Genomic DNA, 13,105 nt, shown 5'->3' with positions numbered 1-13,105 from the left:
ATAGTGGGGGTATTCTCTCTCCTTTTTTATTCTCTCTCATTTTCTGGAGCTCCTGCTGGAGGTTTCCTTCAGGTTGTTTTCAAACACAAGTGCAGCCGTGTTTACTTCTCTAGGTATCCTCTGGGTGATACTTTTCAATGGGGATCTTGGTAGCAGCAGACTGAATTCCTCCATTTACCAAAACAGCTGACTATGTGCCTGACTTCACGCACATAAATAGTCTGATAAGCCAGTTAAGTGCTTAAAGAGTTTGCTAGATACGTGTTATATATGTACCACTTTGTAGGGGAGAAAAAGGATTTTTGAATAGGAAGGCAACAATCGGAACAGACATATGTGGTGTTATGGCAAAACACTTCCCATTCTAGTTATAGACAAGAGTAGTCTTCTAACTCTGACCTCTGTTCTGGAGGCAACCAATCTAATGGTGCGATTAGCTGCACAGAGTGATAAAGCTGGGCTAGTGGAAGTTCACAAGCTAACACGCCATTCCATGGATGATTAACTCTGTGGTCTGCACAAGGCCTCCACAGAGGGTGTTAGACTTAAAATCTTCTTTTTTTTGAAATTAGAGTAGTTGTCTGTGTTAATTTACTTTCACAAAATTTATATTTCTGCACTTTTTATGCTATTGTTTGTTAAGCTTAACTGCTTGGAACATCCAAGAGAAAAATTGTGATGGAAACAAAAAAACCCCACAGCATCAATTCTATATATTACCAAATACAATTTTAGAATTCAAAGTTATGGAAAAAAATAATTTAAATGGTGTATTCTAATAGTGTGCAGACACATGTCTGAGCTCAGCTTACTTATTTAGTCTGGTGATTGACAGATGCATTTGGTAGCCTCTTGGATGTTTTATAATGAAAGTAACTAAGTCTGAATCTCACTGATGTGACTGCTTCTGACTTGCCTGTATCATGTCCTAAAAAGCTTCTTTACTATTTTCTTCGTCTTGTGCTTATGACTTCAGAAATTTGCAATGGCCTGTAAGCAGCACATTATAAACAAAATTTAAGTATAAATCAAAATCTTCGGAGCAGATGATGTTTCCTCAGTGAATCCCTTTTGTGCTTCCAAAATTAGCATTGTCAATCAATCTAACAGGTGGTGTATGGTTACACAGAGTGGATCCCCTCTCACAAGATACTTTCTTTTAGGAAACCAATCAGAACTGGCACTGACGTGATGAGGCAGACCTGTCAGCATAGCTGGGGTATATAAAGCAAAACAACTATGTTAGCACTTCTGAGCAGTCGAGCATTCCCCGCCTCGCCTCGGGTGTAGGGATTGCAAAAAAACAAAACTACACTGTCAAGACTGTGTAGTTTTGTTTTTATGATTAGAGGCTCTACAATTCTCATGCTGGGATTGTCTAAAAATCTTACTCTGGATAAGGACGTCGTTCAAGAAGATTTCGTTGGGCTTAGCCCACTCTTACGGGCACTTTGAGAGATCAGGTTAGTAGCATGTTTCTGCTAGTGTAATGAGTATTTTATCAGTCACTAATAATCCTGATACGATCTATTATTTATAAACTTGCTCACAGGGGGGTATAGGTTTCACAGTATAGACATGGAGCACTTAAATTCTCTGGCAAGATTATGTCTTAAATTTCTGGGAGTAAATTTTGATAACAGTCAGCAAAAAGTTTTGCCAGTATATTTATTGTTAAAGGCTATATAAATTAAGACTGGAAAAGTGCATGGAAACATCTGCTTAACTTAAAAACTCCTTTCTGTTGGGAGTGTTCAAGGTTATGCTACTGAGAGATAAACTGAGAAGCTCCAAGAATAGCTCTGATAAAATGCATATGGTATCAGCTAAGCGCTGATGACTTTTTAAGGGAATCAACTGCTAAGGTATCAGTTACATGGCAGCTCTGGAACACTTGTCTGCTGTCATTCATAGCTGGGAAGGTTATTTCTGGAACATGACATTTCAGATGCATACTTTCAATTCTAATTATACAAAAAGCCTTATAAGATCAGATCTTCATCACTAAAATTTGCCAAGACAATGAAATATATAAACTTTGTGTGAACTCAATGACAATTCTACTTAATTAAATGATTTCCAATCTATTTTGGAGTCAAGAAATTACATATATATATAAGCTTTCATAACGTTTAATTATATTGTAAGATTATTTCCATATATTTTCACTGAGCTTCAAAACATAGTTATAACTGAAGTAGATCTTAGTGAATTACATGAGATGGATATTTGTCTTCATCTTCCTTTCAGAAAACTAGTCTTGTGTTAGGATGAAATGTTGGTCATTTCTTTCTAATTTGAACTCATTTTCCCTCTACCCTTAAAGCTGAAAAGCTTTGACAAAAAGCTGTACCTCTGTCAAACTGAAACAAGTATCCAGATAACCAGTAAAGGCAATAAAAAGCAGCTCAAAATCCCAATACAATATCCAGTTCTGCCCTTATGCACTTATTGTATGTAAGCACCAGGCACTTATTTCATTGAAGGAACTCATGTCATGAAGAATTCTCACCCCTTTGAAAGGTGGCGTAAATTGGGCTCATAGCTCATTCTCATTAATTTTTAAGGTCAGCCTGGGACTGTCACAAAATCAGGTGCAAAAGCCAAAGTTACCAACAGTAAATGTGTGAGTGAGCTTGACTTGAAAAGATTATGGGTTTAACCCCTGTTTAGTAAGACATGATATGCTCTCAGGGGAATTTTTTAATGAGAAAAAATTTTGTACCTTTAATAGTTGTATGATACTATTAAGAAGATACTAACTACATTTTAAAAACATGCACAATTCAACTTCAGTAAGTAAATATGTTCATGCAAATATGAAATACGCCTGATACAGAAGCTTTTCTAGTGGCAGTGTGCTGTTTCAAAGTAGGATCTTGTGGCACAGGAAGAGAAAGCAAACTACTTTTCTTTCAGATTTCAGATGGATCTGCAGTTGTTCAAACCATCAGTGTCAGTGGCTACCTTATATCCTAGCTCACATTTCGAAGGTGGCTGTCTTCCCATATTCAAAATTCCACTGAGATACTCTCTAAGAAAGAGTAGAATTTTATCTGCGTCTTTAATGCCAATATGCTTCTGTGCAAAATGAAATTATTCACCACTTACAGACACTTTTAAAAAAGCCTCCTGGATTTTTCTTTTTTATTATTAAAAGCCAAATAGCGTGTAGACCTTCACGTTTTCTTCAGTGGCTACTTAGTGCCCTAGTTGTCTTCCCGTTGGAGAGTGCAAATGCTTTGCACTAACAAAACATTTTCAAATCATTCAAAAAGACCTTTTAAGTAGAGATTATTTTCTCTTTAGGCAAAGCAGATTAATGGACAAATAGAAGCTAGATGACCTGCACAAGGTCATGAAATGAGTCAAGCAGAACTTTGTCTACTGCTGCATACTTGTAATGCCAAATCACAGCTTCACTAAATATAACAGTTTCACATCTAACTCAGCCAAGTGTGCCCTAAGAGTAATTTGCTATAAAACTTTGTCAAAACCTTGTCTTCTCAATTCACCAGGTCAACATGATTTAAAACTGAGAAGAGTAAATTATTATTAAAATAATTACAAAAATTCCTAAAATCTAGCAAGAAGGATGTGCGTGTAACAATAACTGCACCGTTGATATCTAATTACTTTTTTTTTTTTTTTTTGCTTTCAGAGTGCCTGTAAAGATGACGACAAAAGCACCAACATTTACGCAGCCGTTACAAAGTGTTGTGGCACTGGAGGGTAGTGCCGCAACCTTTGAGGCTCATATTAGTGGTAAGGTTTTGGTTTATTCTTGCAAGATTGATTATTTTTTATTATTATTTTTTGTAATGTTTATGCTAAGACAAATGATGACACTTTTTGTAGTCCATAATCTGATCTGAATGGGTAAAGATCAGTGCTGAAATGTGAATATATATCCACATCTTATGGTACAGATCAGCCCTGTGAGGTGCTGTCAGATATCCACAAACATACTGCATAAGGTTACAAGGCTTCCCAGGCAATAGCCAATCATCCTGCCAATGAGAGTGGCGTCTAATTCTCATGTATGTTAGAATCATCAAAACTGGGGGGGAATAGCATGAAAAGTATGTACATAAGAATACATACTGTGCTAATAAGGGAACTTCATATAGGTGTAGAGAGAATTATCTTGTTTGGATAATGATTAGACAGAATGAGGAATCAAAGTGTACAAGACAAGGCATATAGTATTTCTTTCTTAACCTAGTGCTAAGCCTTATTCTGGCTAAACTGCATTTCTCGCTTCTGTGACCATGGGTTTACTCGATTCTAGAGTTCTGACATGGGGATTAAAAGCACAAAATCTAGGTCCACATGGCCACTGAAGAGGATAGAAAACCCTCATTTGCTAGATTGTAGGTGTGTGTGGTGATCATGATGGTAGTACTAGACTGGATTAATATGATTTGTTGATGCAATTTAAAGATACCACAGAATTTTAAAGGATACTTCATTTTGCCAGTCTACTTGTGCAAAACCCCGTGCAAACCCCTGAGATAAATTTACCAGATAACCAACACCCTGTTCTAAGAGTGCCTCTGACCTCGGCAGTGACTAAGGAGAAATGACATGTGTTCCTGCCTATGGAATTATATTGTCTTACAGGCATTAGCAATATGATGATCCACATACCGTAAAACACTACCCAGATGCTCTGTGACAGGTGCAAACACATGATCTGTCCAGCTATAGAGATCTCTGACATCTATGGTCCACCATGGTTCATTCCTTGGCCCCTTTGGATAACTCTGACTCACACAAGGTTCACGCAGGGTGTTTGAACATGTCCTGTAGTCTACATCCGTGATATTTTTTCATGACTTATTCTGTTATTTGGCCCTCTACTCTTCAGTTAATTACCCTTACCTCTTCTTGTCTGTACACTGTAAATTTTCTGTGAAAAGTTTCTTCCCGCTGATGATGACAATACTTAATATTACGAATACATAAATATATCGTCAGAACAAGTTAGAATGCTAACATTATTGCTCAATATGTGATTCTGGCTATTTTCATTTGCGCGATATCATGGAGTATTTGGGAAGGGAACTTGATTTCTTAGTAAGAGGAGATATAGCAGCTTTTCTAATAGCATATACTGTATTTGTGTTTTAGTCCCAAATATCATGTGAGGCAATCTCCCATTAGCTTTTATTCACATTGTGGGATTCTGGAATATCTTTCCTGCCCCAAAAGCATCCACCAAGATTGACAGATCTGACAGTGGCTTGGCATTTAATTGTACTAATGCATAAAAAATGTGAAAGTTTCATTTCTTGAGCTAATTGCATAAATAATGGACTACACAGCTTTGTTCTGCTACATTGTCCGCCCTTCCTATCTGCCACAAACTGTTGTGAATTTGAAAGTCAGACTTTCTGTTTATGCCTGATAGCACTATTTTTATACACAAATCAAGTATTAATACAGAGCTACATTTCCAATGTGAAGAGCCCAGTTAATATGGGTACCAAGAAGAGCTTAGCAACCTCCTGAGATGCAATTCTGCAGTCTGTAAACTAGAACAAATGAATTGTACTGTTGTATCAGACTGTGAATTAAGTGCCACATTAAAAAGGTTTGATATCAGACAAAAATACCCAGTACCTCCCCCTGTGCTCAGGAAGTGCAGAACACACAAACCCCATGACTGAAAGCAGTAAAATGCCAGAGCAGCTAGGACATGGTCACAGGGGGAGCCCTACTCGCTAAGCAGTGACCGAGGGGACGTGAGACAGCACGTCACTGTCAAGAAAGTCTGCAGTGCTGCTGGCATTAGAACTGTGCCCGTCCTCACCTCTCCACAGTACTGATCAAGTATTGAATTTGTTCATAAAGAACTAACCCACGCTCTGCTTAACTTTGAACGGATATTTTCAGGCATTACCTGATGCAAGACAGCCTTTACACTCCGCATATTGTTGAAAGCAGCACATAGATTGCACACAGGTTGACAGTTCCTGCCATTTATGTCATTGTCAGGACAATCTCATTCAATTCAATTACTTAAGCAGTGAAGTTGAGGCACTACAGATTCATTTTCTTCTTTTGGGGGCAATTAAAGCTCAAAAAACCTCAAGGACAGTGTTAGAATGAAAAAGAACGTCCTAATAATTAATATTCAAATCACAGTGCAATTTGGCACATATAAAAGTAAGTCCTTACTGCATATAGTCCAGGCAAAAATATCTATAATCTGAGGTAGATCTTACCTTTTAGTCTCCAGCTCTGTGGCATGGACTAGCAGAGTGCTAATAAATTTGGGAAGTTGAGTTTCTTTTAATATGAATTTGGGCTCAGATTTTCAAAATATCTTCTAAATTTGGATCCCTTGTACATACCAGTTTGAGACATCAAAATAGACTATGTTTTTAAAAATGTAGGCCTTGTTCAACCTGCCACACAAACCCCCATGTTTGCTAATCATGCTTCACCAAGAAAATAAAACATATTGGCAATGTTTCAAGGAATTCACAACATGATTTTTGGTTGCCTAGCTTAAAACATTTTGAAACTCATTTGCACAAATGTTGAAGACACATAGCTCTGGGTGAAATCAGTGGGATCTGCTGGACACTCTATATTTATGGTGATAATGCCGAAATAGTCCTATACCAGCAGTACAAAATTGAATTATACCAGCTCCATTAGTGTTGTTTAAAAACTTCCATCTGTGAAATTAACAATGCTTAAATGTACTTTTACCCTTTTGATTTCTAATGATCTCTAAAATTAGCCACGTTCTCTTTCTATGTGGGTATTTGTTTCTATCCTACGTATATATAAAATTCAGGTTTTCAACTATGAGTAAAATTTAAAACTTTCCTAACCAAGTCTGGTATGACTGCAGACAACCAGTAAAAGCTTCAATCTACATATCTCCTCTTACGTTTTAGTCTCACACTGTCATATTCCTGGCACTTTAAAATCTCAAATAATTTAATCAATTTGTAGGAGGGATACGCTAGAATTCTGTGGTCCTGGGATTTTCCAAACCACAGAGAGTGGAACTGGAAAATCAGAGCAGCTGTAGCAAGCAGGGTCTCAGATGTCATTCCTGAGCCTCTCTGCAGTACTATTGGTGATTTGGCTTGAGTGGAGATGCACATGAAGTAAATTTGCAGGGATTTTCATTTTGGAGAAATGGTGTTCTAGGACTATAAAAAAGACCCCAAGCTGGAACTGTTTTCTTAAACTAGCTGTTCTTCTTGTGTGGCTCACATAAAAATTTTACCTGCTCATCAAATGGATTTCAGTTGCTTAATAAAGTTGGCTGAGTAGAACACTGGGAAGACAATTTCCATTAGGAATCTAAAATCACCATTTAAATCTAAAAAAAAATCTGTAGATATAGATGAAACTCTTCTGACCAGAATAGTCTTGCTCATGACCCTGACAACAAAAAAATAATTTATTTGAACAACAAAAGATCAGCTGATTCCAGCTGACTGTTTTCCACGAAACTCAAACAGAATTCACGCCAGAAAAAAAAAACAAAATCCCAGAACATTAACAGTACTTGATGTTAATGTCTACAAGAATCAGTTTTTCTGTCACTTCATTTTCTAAAATCATGTAGTGTTAGGACAACTACTTAACTTGGCTGGAATTTCTGATTTTTATTTTTTCTCCAAACCAGTGGACTGGATAACTTTGTTAGCAATACTGCTTAGATACTAGCAAATAAATTAAAAAAAACCCACAACCTCACGTGCATCAATTCACCCCCTTCATAATTTTGATGAACTTTTATGCCTCAATAGGACTGCCAAACACTACAATCCACTCATTATTCAAGTGATTTCCTAAATGCAGTAGCCTGTGCAGTTGTCCTATTGCTCTGTGTACTTTAAAGACCTTTCTAAAAAAGAAATTCCTTTACCACTCTGTTACTGGACATGTAATCATAGATCTGTGCCTCTCCCCTTACACTTTGCTATAACTGTGTCTACGTGAATATTATGGTAATTTTGGATATCTGGCATTTCATAGCATCTTAATCCCCTTTTGTCTTCCTTTTGCCTTTAGGTTTCCCAGTTCCTGAGGTGAGCTGGTATCGGGATGGCCAGGTTCTCTCTGCTGCAACTCTGCCCGGTGTGCAGATCTCGTTTAGTGATGGCCGCGCTAAACTGGTGATCCCCACCGTGACAGAAGCAAACAGTGGAAGATACACCGTACAAGCCACCAATGGATCTGGGCAAGCAACTAGTACTGCTGAGCTGCTTGTCACAGGTATGAAGCAGCTAAAGAAAGGCACTTCTCTCTGCTACCAATGTGTGAAAGAGTGATAGCAGAAGATAATGAAAAACATTTGGATTTGAAGCACATCATTAGCAAAGAAATAACAAAACAAATTCCTTTTCCTAAAGCAGTCTCGAATTCAGCCTATGTTCTCACCAGTAATTTCTAAGTGTTCTTTACACCTTAACTGTATAAAGTTTAATCTTATAAACTCTTCATCACAATTACAAACTTCTGGCTTTACCCCGTATGCCTCTGTTCATGTGATCTGTCACACCACCTACATTCAAACTACACAGAAAAGAAAGCATAAAGTTCTGAAGGATGGAGCCCTTAATGATATTTATGATAATAAAGTATATTTAACAGAATAACTCACACAAAAGGCCATAGCCAAGAGACTGCGCTTACTACCTATGGGTATAATCAATGCATCTCTAATTCCAGAAACATTTGCAATCGTGGGCATTATCAGAAATATAAGAAATTTTAAACGCATGAAAAAAGCTAAGGGGTTTGCATTTTGGCAAATCAACTCTTCATATTTTGAATGTTTGAGAAGGAAGTATCATCTGTCAGTAGCACGTGAAGGAGAAATAGACCTTGTGCATGTCTAATAATGAAAATATATACTCCTTACAATTCTCTTTAACAGATGTTATTGTTTTCTATTTATTTCTTCAATAAAACTGCAGCTGGAACAGCACCACCAAACTTCTCACAACGACTACAGAGCATGACTGCAAGGCAGGGAAGTCAAGTTCGACTTGACGTGAAAGTGACTGGAATCCCTACACCTGTGGTGAAGTTCTATCGGGATGGAGTAGAAATTCAAAGTTCCCCCGATTTTCAAATTTTACAAGAAGGAGACCTTTACAGCTTAATAATTGCAGAAGCATATCCTGAAGACTCCGGTACCTATTCAGTAAATGCCACAAATAATGTGGGACGTGCTACTTCAACAGCTGAACTGCTAATTCAAGGTAACAGAGCTGAAGTTGCAAGCCATGAAAATAAGAGAGCATTCATTGTTGTAATGGTACAATACGCACCACTTCATCACAGTTATATCAATAGGTTCATTTATAACTTCTTTCTCAAGGCTTACTAAGTTGCTGTGTAAAAGCAGTGGTGTTGGTGAAATTTGCCAAAGGTTTTTGACTGAGAATTTATAAGGACCTTTTCTCCAGAATGAGTCTTCTTTAAACTGAGGATACAGTACACAGAAAAAGTGTGGGACACTTTCAGTTGTTCCCATTTTATTCTGTAGATTTCTCAAAGTTGTGTTTTTAACCTGGCTGTGATAGAACAGATATATTAGACTGCACAGCTGTACACGGTCTTGTAAATGAGCCTGGTAAGCATGAAGACCGTTCTCAGAGGAGAATTGTAGCAGTGAATCATTCTACCCAGAGCAGCCTTGCTTGGATTTCCCCTCAGTCAGGCTTCCAGACTGTGTAGTTGTTTGGGATCCGGGATTGATTCTGAAGAATCTACGATAACTTTGGTTTGGTTTGGTTTGGTTGGGTTTTTTTTTTCTAATGGTACAGTAATGCAGAAATATTATTTCAACTGTTTTCACAATTGTCCATCTATAGATACCGTAGGAAAAAAGAGATGGTTGCTTAATTCTCTCTGTGTTGTTTATATACAGTTATATCTAATTGGAATTGACCATTCATTTATTTCTGCGTGCTTTCTCTTCCTAAAGGTGAGGAAGAAGCCGTTCCTGCTAAAAAGACAAAGACAATTGTTTCGACTGCTCAGATTTCACAAACAAGACAAGCCAGAATTGAAAAGGTATATTTTTCAAAAACAAAGCAGGTAAGGCTAAAATGTGGATGATGACTTCTACAGTATCTCAGACTTCTTTTCTTGATTTCATTTTAGAAGATTGAAGCCCACTTTGATGCCAGATCACTTACAAGTGTTGAAATGGTCATAGAAGGTGCGACAGCCCAACAGCTCCCACACAAAGCGCCTCCACGAATGCCTCCTAGACCTACATCAAAATCACCGACCCCACCAATAATTGCTGCAAAAGCACAAATGGCACGACAGCAATCACCATCACCTGTTAGACAATCACCATCACCTGTAAGACATGTCAGAGCACCAACACCCTCACCAGTAAGGTAAACTTATTATTCTTTCAAACAAGATGATTGTTTTTTGAATCACTTTCACTCACAGCAGTAATGCTGTAGAATAAAACCACGGTACAAAATGGAAGAATGCACTGACTTAATACTGAGTTTATTCTGACTGTGAGCTATAATGTGCTATATATGCCACTGCTATAGAAGTGCATGCTTCTTATCTAAATTTTCTATCCCGTATGGAAGAAAAATCTTTACAGAATAAATCCCTTTTGATTGCTCTACATACAGCTGAAGTAGCAATCAAAGGTCCAAGTTCATGACGAAAGAGAAGAAAACAGTAGAGCCCTTGATTATTTTAGATGAACAGAGAAAAGAGCAATGACACTGATAAGTGGCAAACAGAACGGAAGAATATGTAAAAAAACATGAACATGTTCTGTGTGTGTGCTGGTAACGACTGCAGAAATTGTGTTTTGAAGGTAGGCAAGGTAAATGCAGTTATGGACAAATGAAGTTTAGCTTTGCTGTATATAGGGTCTTGAGGTGGAAAGTGAGTGATTTGAAGAGCAGGGCTCATGGTCTGGGTGACCCCAGGATGTCTGTGCTGAGAGGCAGGTAAAGAGAAAATTGCTTTGGAAGTCCTGCAGTTTCAGCAACTTGAAGCACCAGCATCATGGAAGGAATGCCTCCAAGATGAGTTCTCAGAGGAACACCATTTAAATTGCCAGAGCTACGTATGCTGGTGAATTTTGCCCTGTTGGGAACAACTTGCAAGGACAGGAACAAATGGATTGATATTAACTAGCGATAACTAACTAACTGCATAGATGAAAGAACAATTCAATAGTGCCATCTAGAGTGCATATAGAACTAGGAGTTTGTACTTCCCTGCTAGTCAAGCCACTTTTAGACATACAACAAATTAGAAAATAAATCTAAAAATTCATATGCTGCTGCTGCCCTCTACTGCTGCGATTTGTTAATTCTACCTGGGAAATACAGCATAAAAAAATTCCTCTCAAAGAAAATCTAAGCTAGAAAGCCTGTTAAAGCGTTTTGAAAAATGCTTTAAAACTATCTGCCAGGACTGAGATTGAATTTTTGGAATATCAAAATTTAGAAACTAGCACTTTTTGGTGCTAGTTTTTATTTGGTGGCTACCAAATATTGTAGCTAAGATTTGTAAATGTAAGTAAGGAAAAAAATATAGGCCCTGATTAGAAGCTTCCCTGGAGTCTGAACACACGTATGGATGACGTGGAAATGAGATGTGGTGCAAGAGTAGATACAGTTATGTTGTTGTTAGGTGGCTGCCACATGAAATTTTTACAAAGAAGGTTAGACTAATCATTTTGTCTCCCTACAGAGACGAAACCACAAATATAATATATAATAATCGCAGCCTGTAAGCCTTTTATATTATTCCTATTAGGAGAATTAAGATATAGTGAATGGAAACTAATGACGTATTTTTATATTTTAAGTATGGGTGCTTGAGTGAAATGCCCTTTGACATTTTCCCTTATTTCTTTTTGGAAATCTAACTAAACTACTACAAAGATGTGTTACAGTTATGAGTATGACAAAAACACACATTCGACATAAAGTTATAAACAGGTCATTATAATTTACAAGTAGAACACCTCAAAAACTTTTTTAAAATCAAACCACAAAGTACTGAAGATACCCTAAATGGGGAGTGAATTCAAGTTCAGGCTGAAGTTGTTTACTTAGTTTTTGTTGTTTGACACTACATTAATACTTTATTTTTTCATTAGGTCCGTTTCTCCTGCTGGAAGAATCTCCACCTCACCTATTAGACCAGTAAAATCTCCATCTCCGATCCGTAAAACACATGTAGTGACAGCAGCTGGGGCCGAAGTCCTTCCTCCTTGGAAGCAGGAAGGATATGCTGCAACCACAGAAGCCCAGATGAAGGAAACAAGAGTGTCTACAAGCGCTACCCAAATAAGAACTGAAGAAAGATGGGAGGGGAGATACGGGGTCCAAGAACAAGTTACCATTAGTGGTGCTGCTGCTGGTGAGGCCGCGGCTGGTGCTAGAGAGGTAAAGTCTATTTTTGGAAAAAGCATTGGTTTTGCTCTATATGTGGACTCACCACTGCTGAATAGATCTGCTAAATGGACTGTGGGAGGCTGTGTGTAAAAGCGTGTGTGTATCTGCTGTTGAGAGAGTTCTGCTGCAAATGCTTCTTTGCAACATTCTGCCTCTGTACTTGTTTTGTGCTTCTTTTGAATGTATGCAAACCATGAAAAAATGTCTTTTGATGTGACTAATGTAGGTGAGAAAGGACAGTGAGAAAACAGCAGCTGTTGCTACGGTTGTTGCTGCTGTGGATCAAGCCATGGTGAGAGAACCAGCTCCCAGTGTTGTAGAGCAAACTGCTAAAAGGACAGCAATGACTGCAGTACACGTTCAGCCTGTACAGGAGCAGGTAGAAACAGAGCACAGACATTCTATAATTTCCCTTTTTATCCTTTCATCCAACATGCAAACAAGGCATGATTCACCGTGAGGAATTAACAAGATATTACCCAGTGTACCGCAAAAGCATGCATACCCTTACCGAGCACCTGGACTGTAAAGGAATGCTCTTGGATCACTTATTCCGTTGCTTTCCATCATAGCAGGATTGAACTCATTATTCTTAAACTGTTCTTAAGTTTAAGAATGCCTTCTATGAAAGTGATCCTTTTTTCTCCTTTGTCATTTATTCTCTAACA

At 37.9% G+C, this 13,105-nt stretch overlaps 1 protein-coding gene across 1 annotated transcript in view; it reads left to right on the top strand.

The window, feature by feature from the left end:
* The first annotated feature begins 1,253 nt into the window (after positions 1–1,253).
* Positions 1,254–13,105, top strand: part of TTN (titin) — a 244,945-nt gene continuing 233,093 nt past the window's right edge. The window contains 8 exon segments of the mRNA XM_009885623.1: positions 1,254–1,463; positions 3,662–3,765; positions 8,047–8,250; positions 8,955–9,242; positions 9,971–10,059; positions 10,150–10,394; positions 12,140–12,428; positions 12,664–12,816. Coding sequence (XP_009883925.1) covers positions 3,675–3,765; positions 8,047–8,250; positions 8,955–9,242; positions 9,971–10,059; positions 10,150–10,394; positions 12,140–12,428; positions 12,664–12,816 — 1,359 coding nt within the window. The 5' untranslated portion in view covers positions 1,254–1,463; positions 3,662–3,674.

This window comes from Charadrius vociferus, unplaced genomic scaffold (genome assembly GCF_000708025.1).
Source record: "Charadrius vociferus isolate BGI_N301 unplaced genomic scaffold, ASM70802v2 scaffold315, whole genome shotgun sequence".
Classification (NCBI taxonomy): domain Eukaryota; kingdom Metazoa; phylum Chordata; class Aves; order Charadriiformes; family Charadriidae; genus Charadrius; species Charadrius vociferus.
The sequence above is the reverse complement of the archived record's forward strand: the minus strand, read 5'-3'. Positions and strand labels throughout refer to the sequence as shown.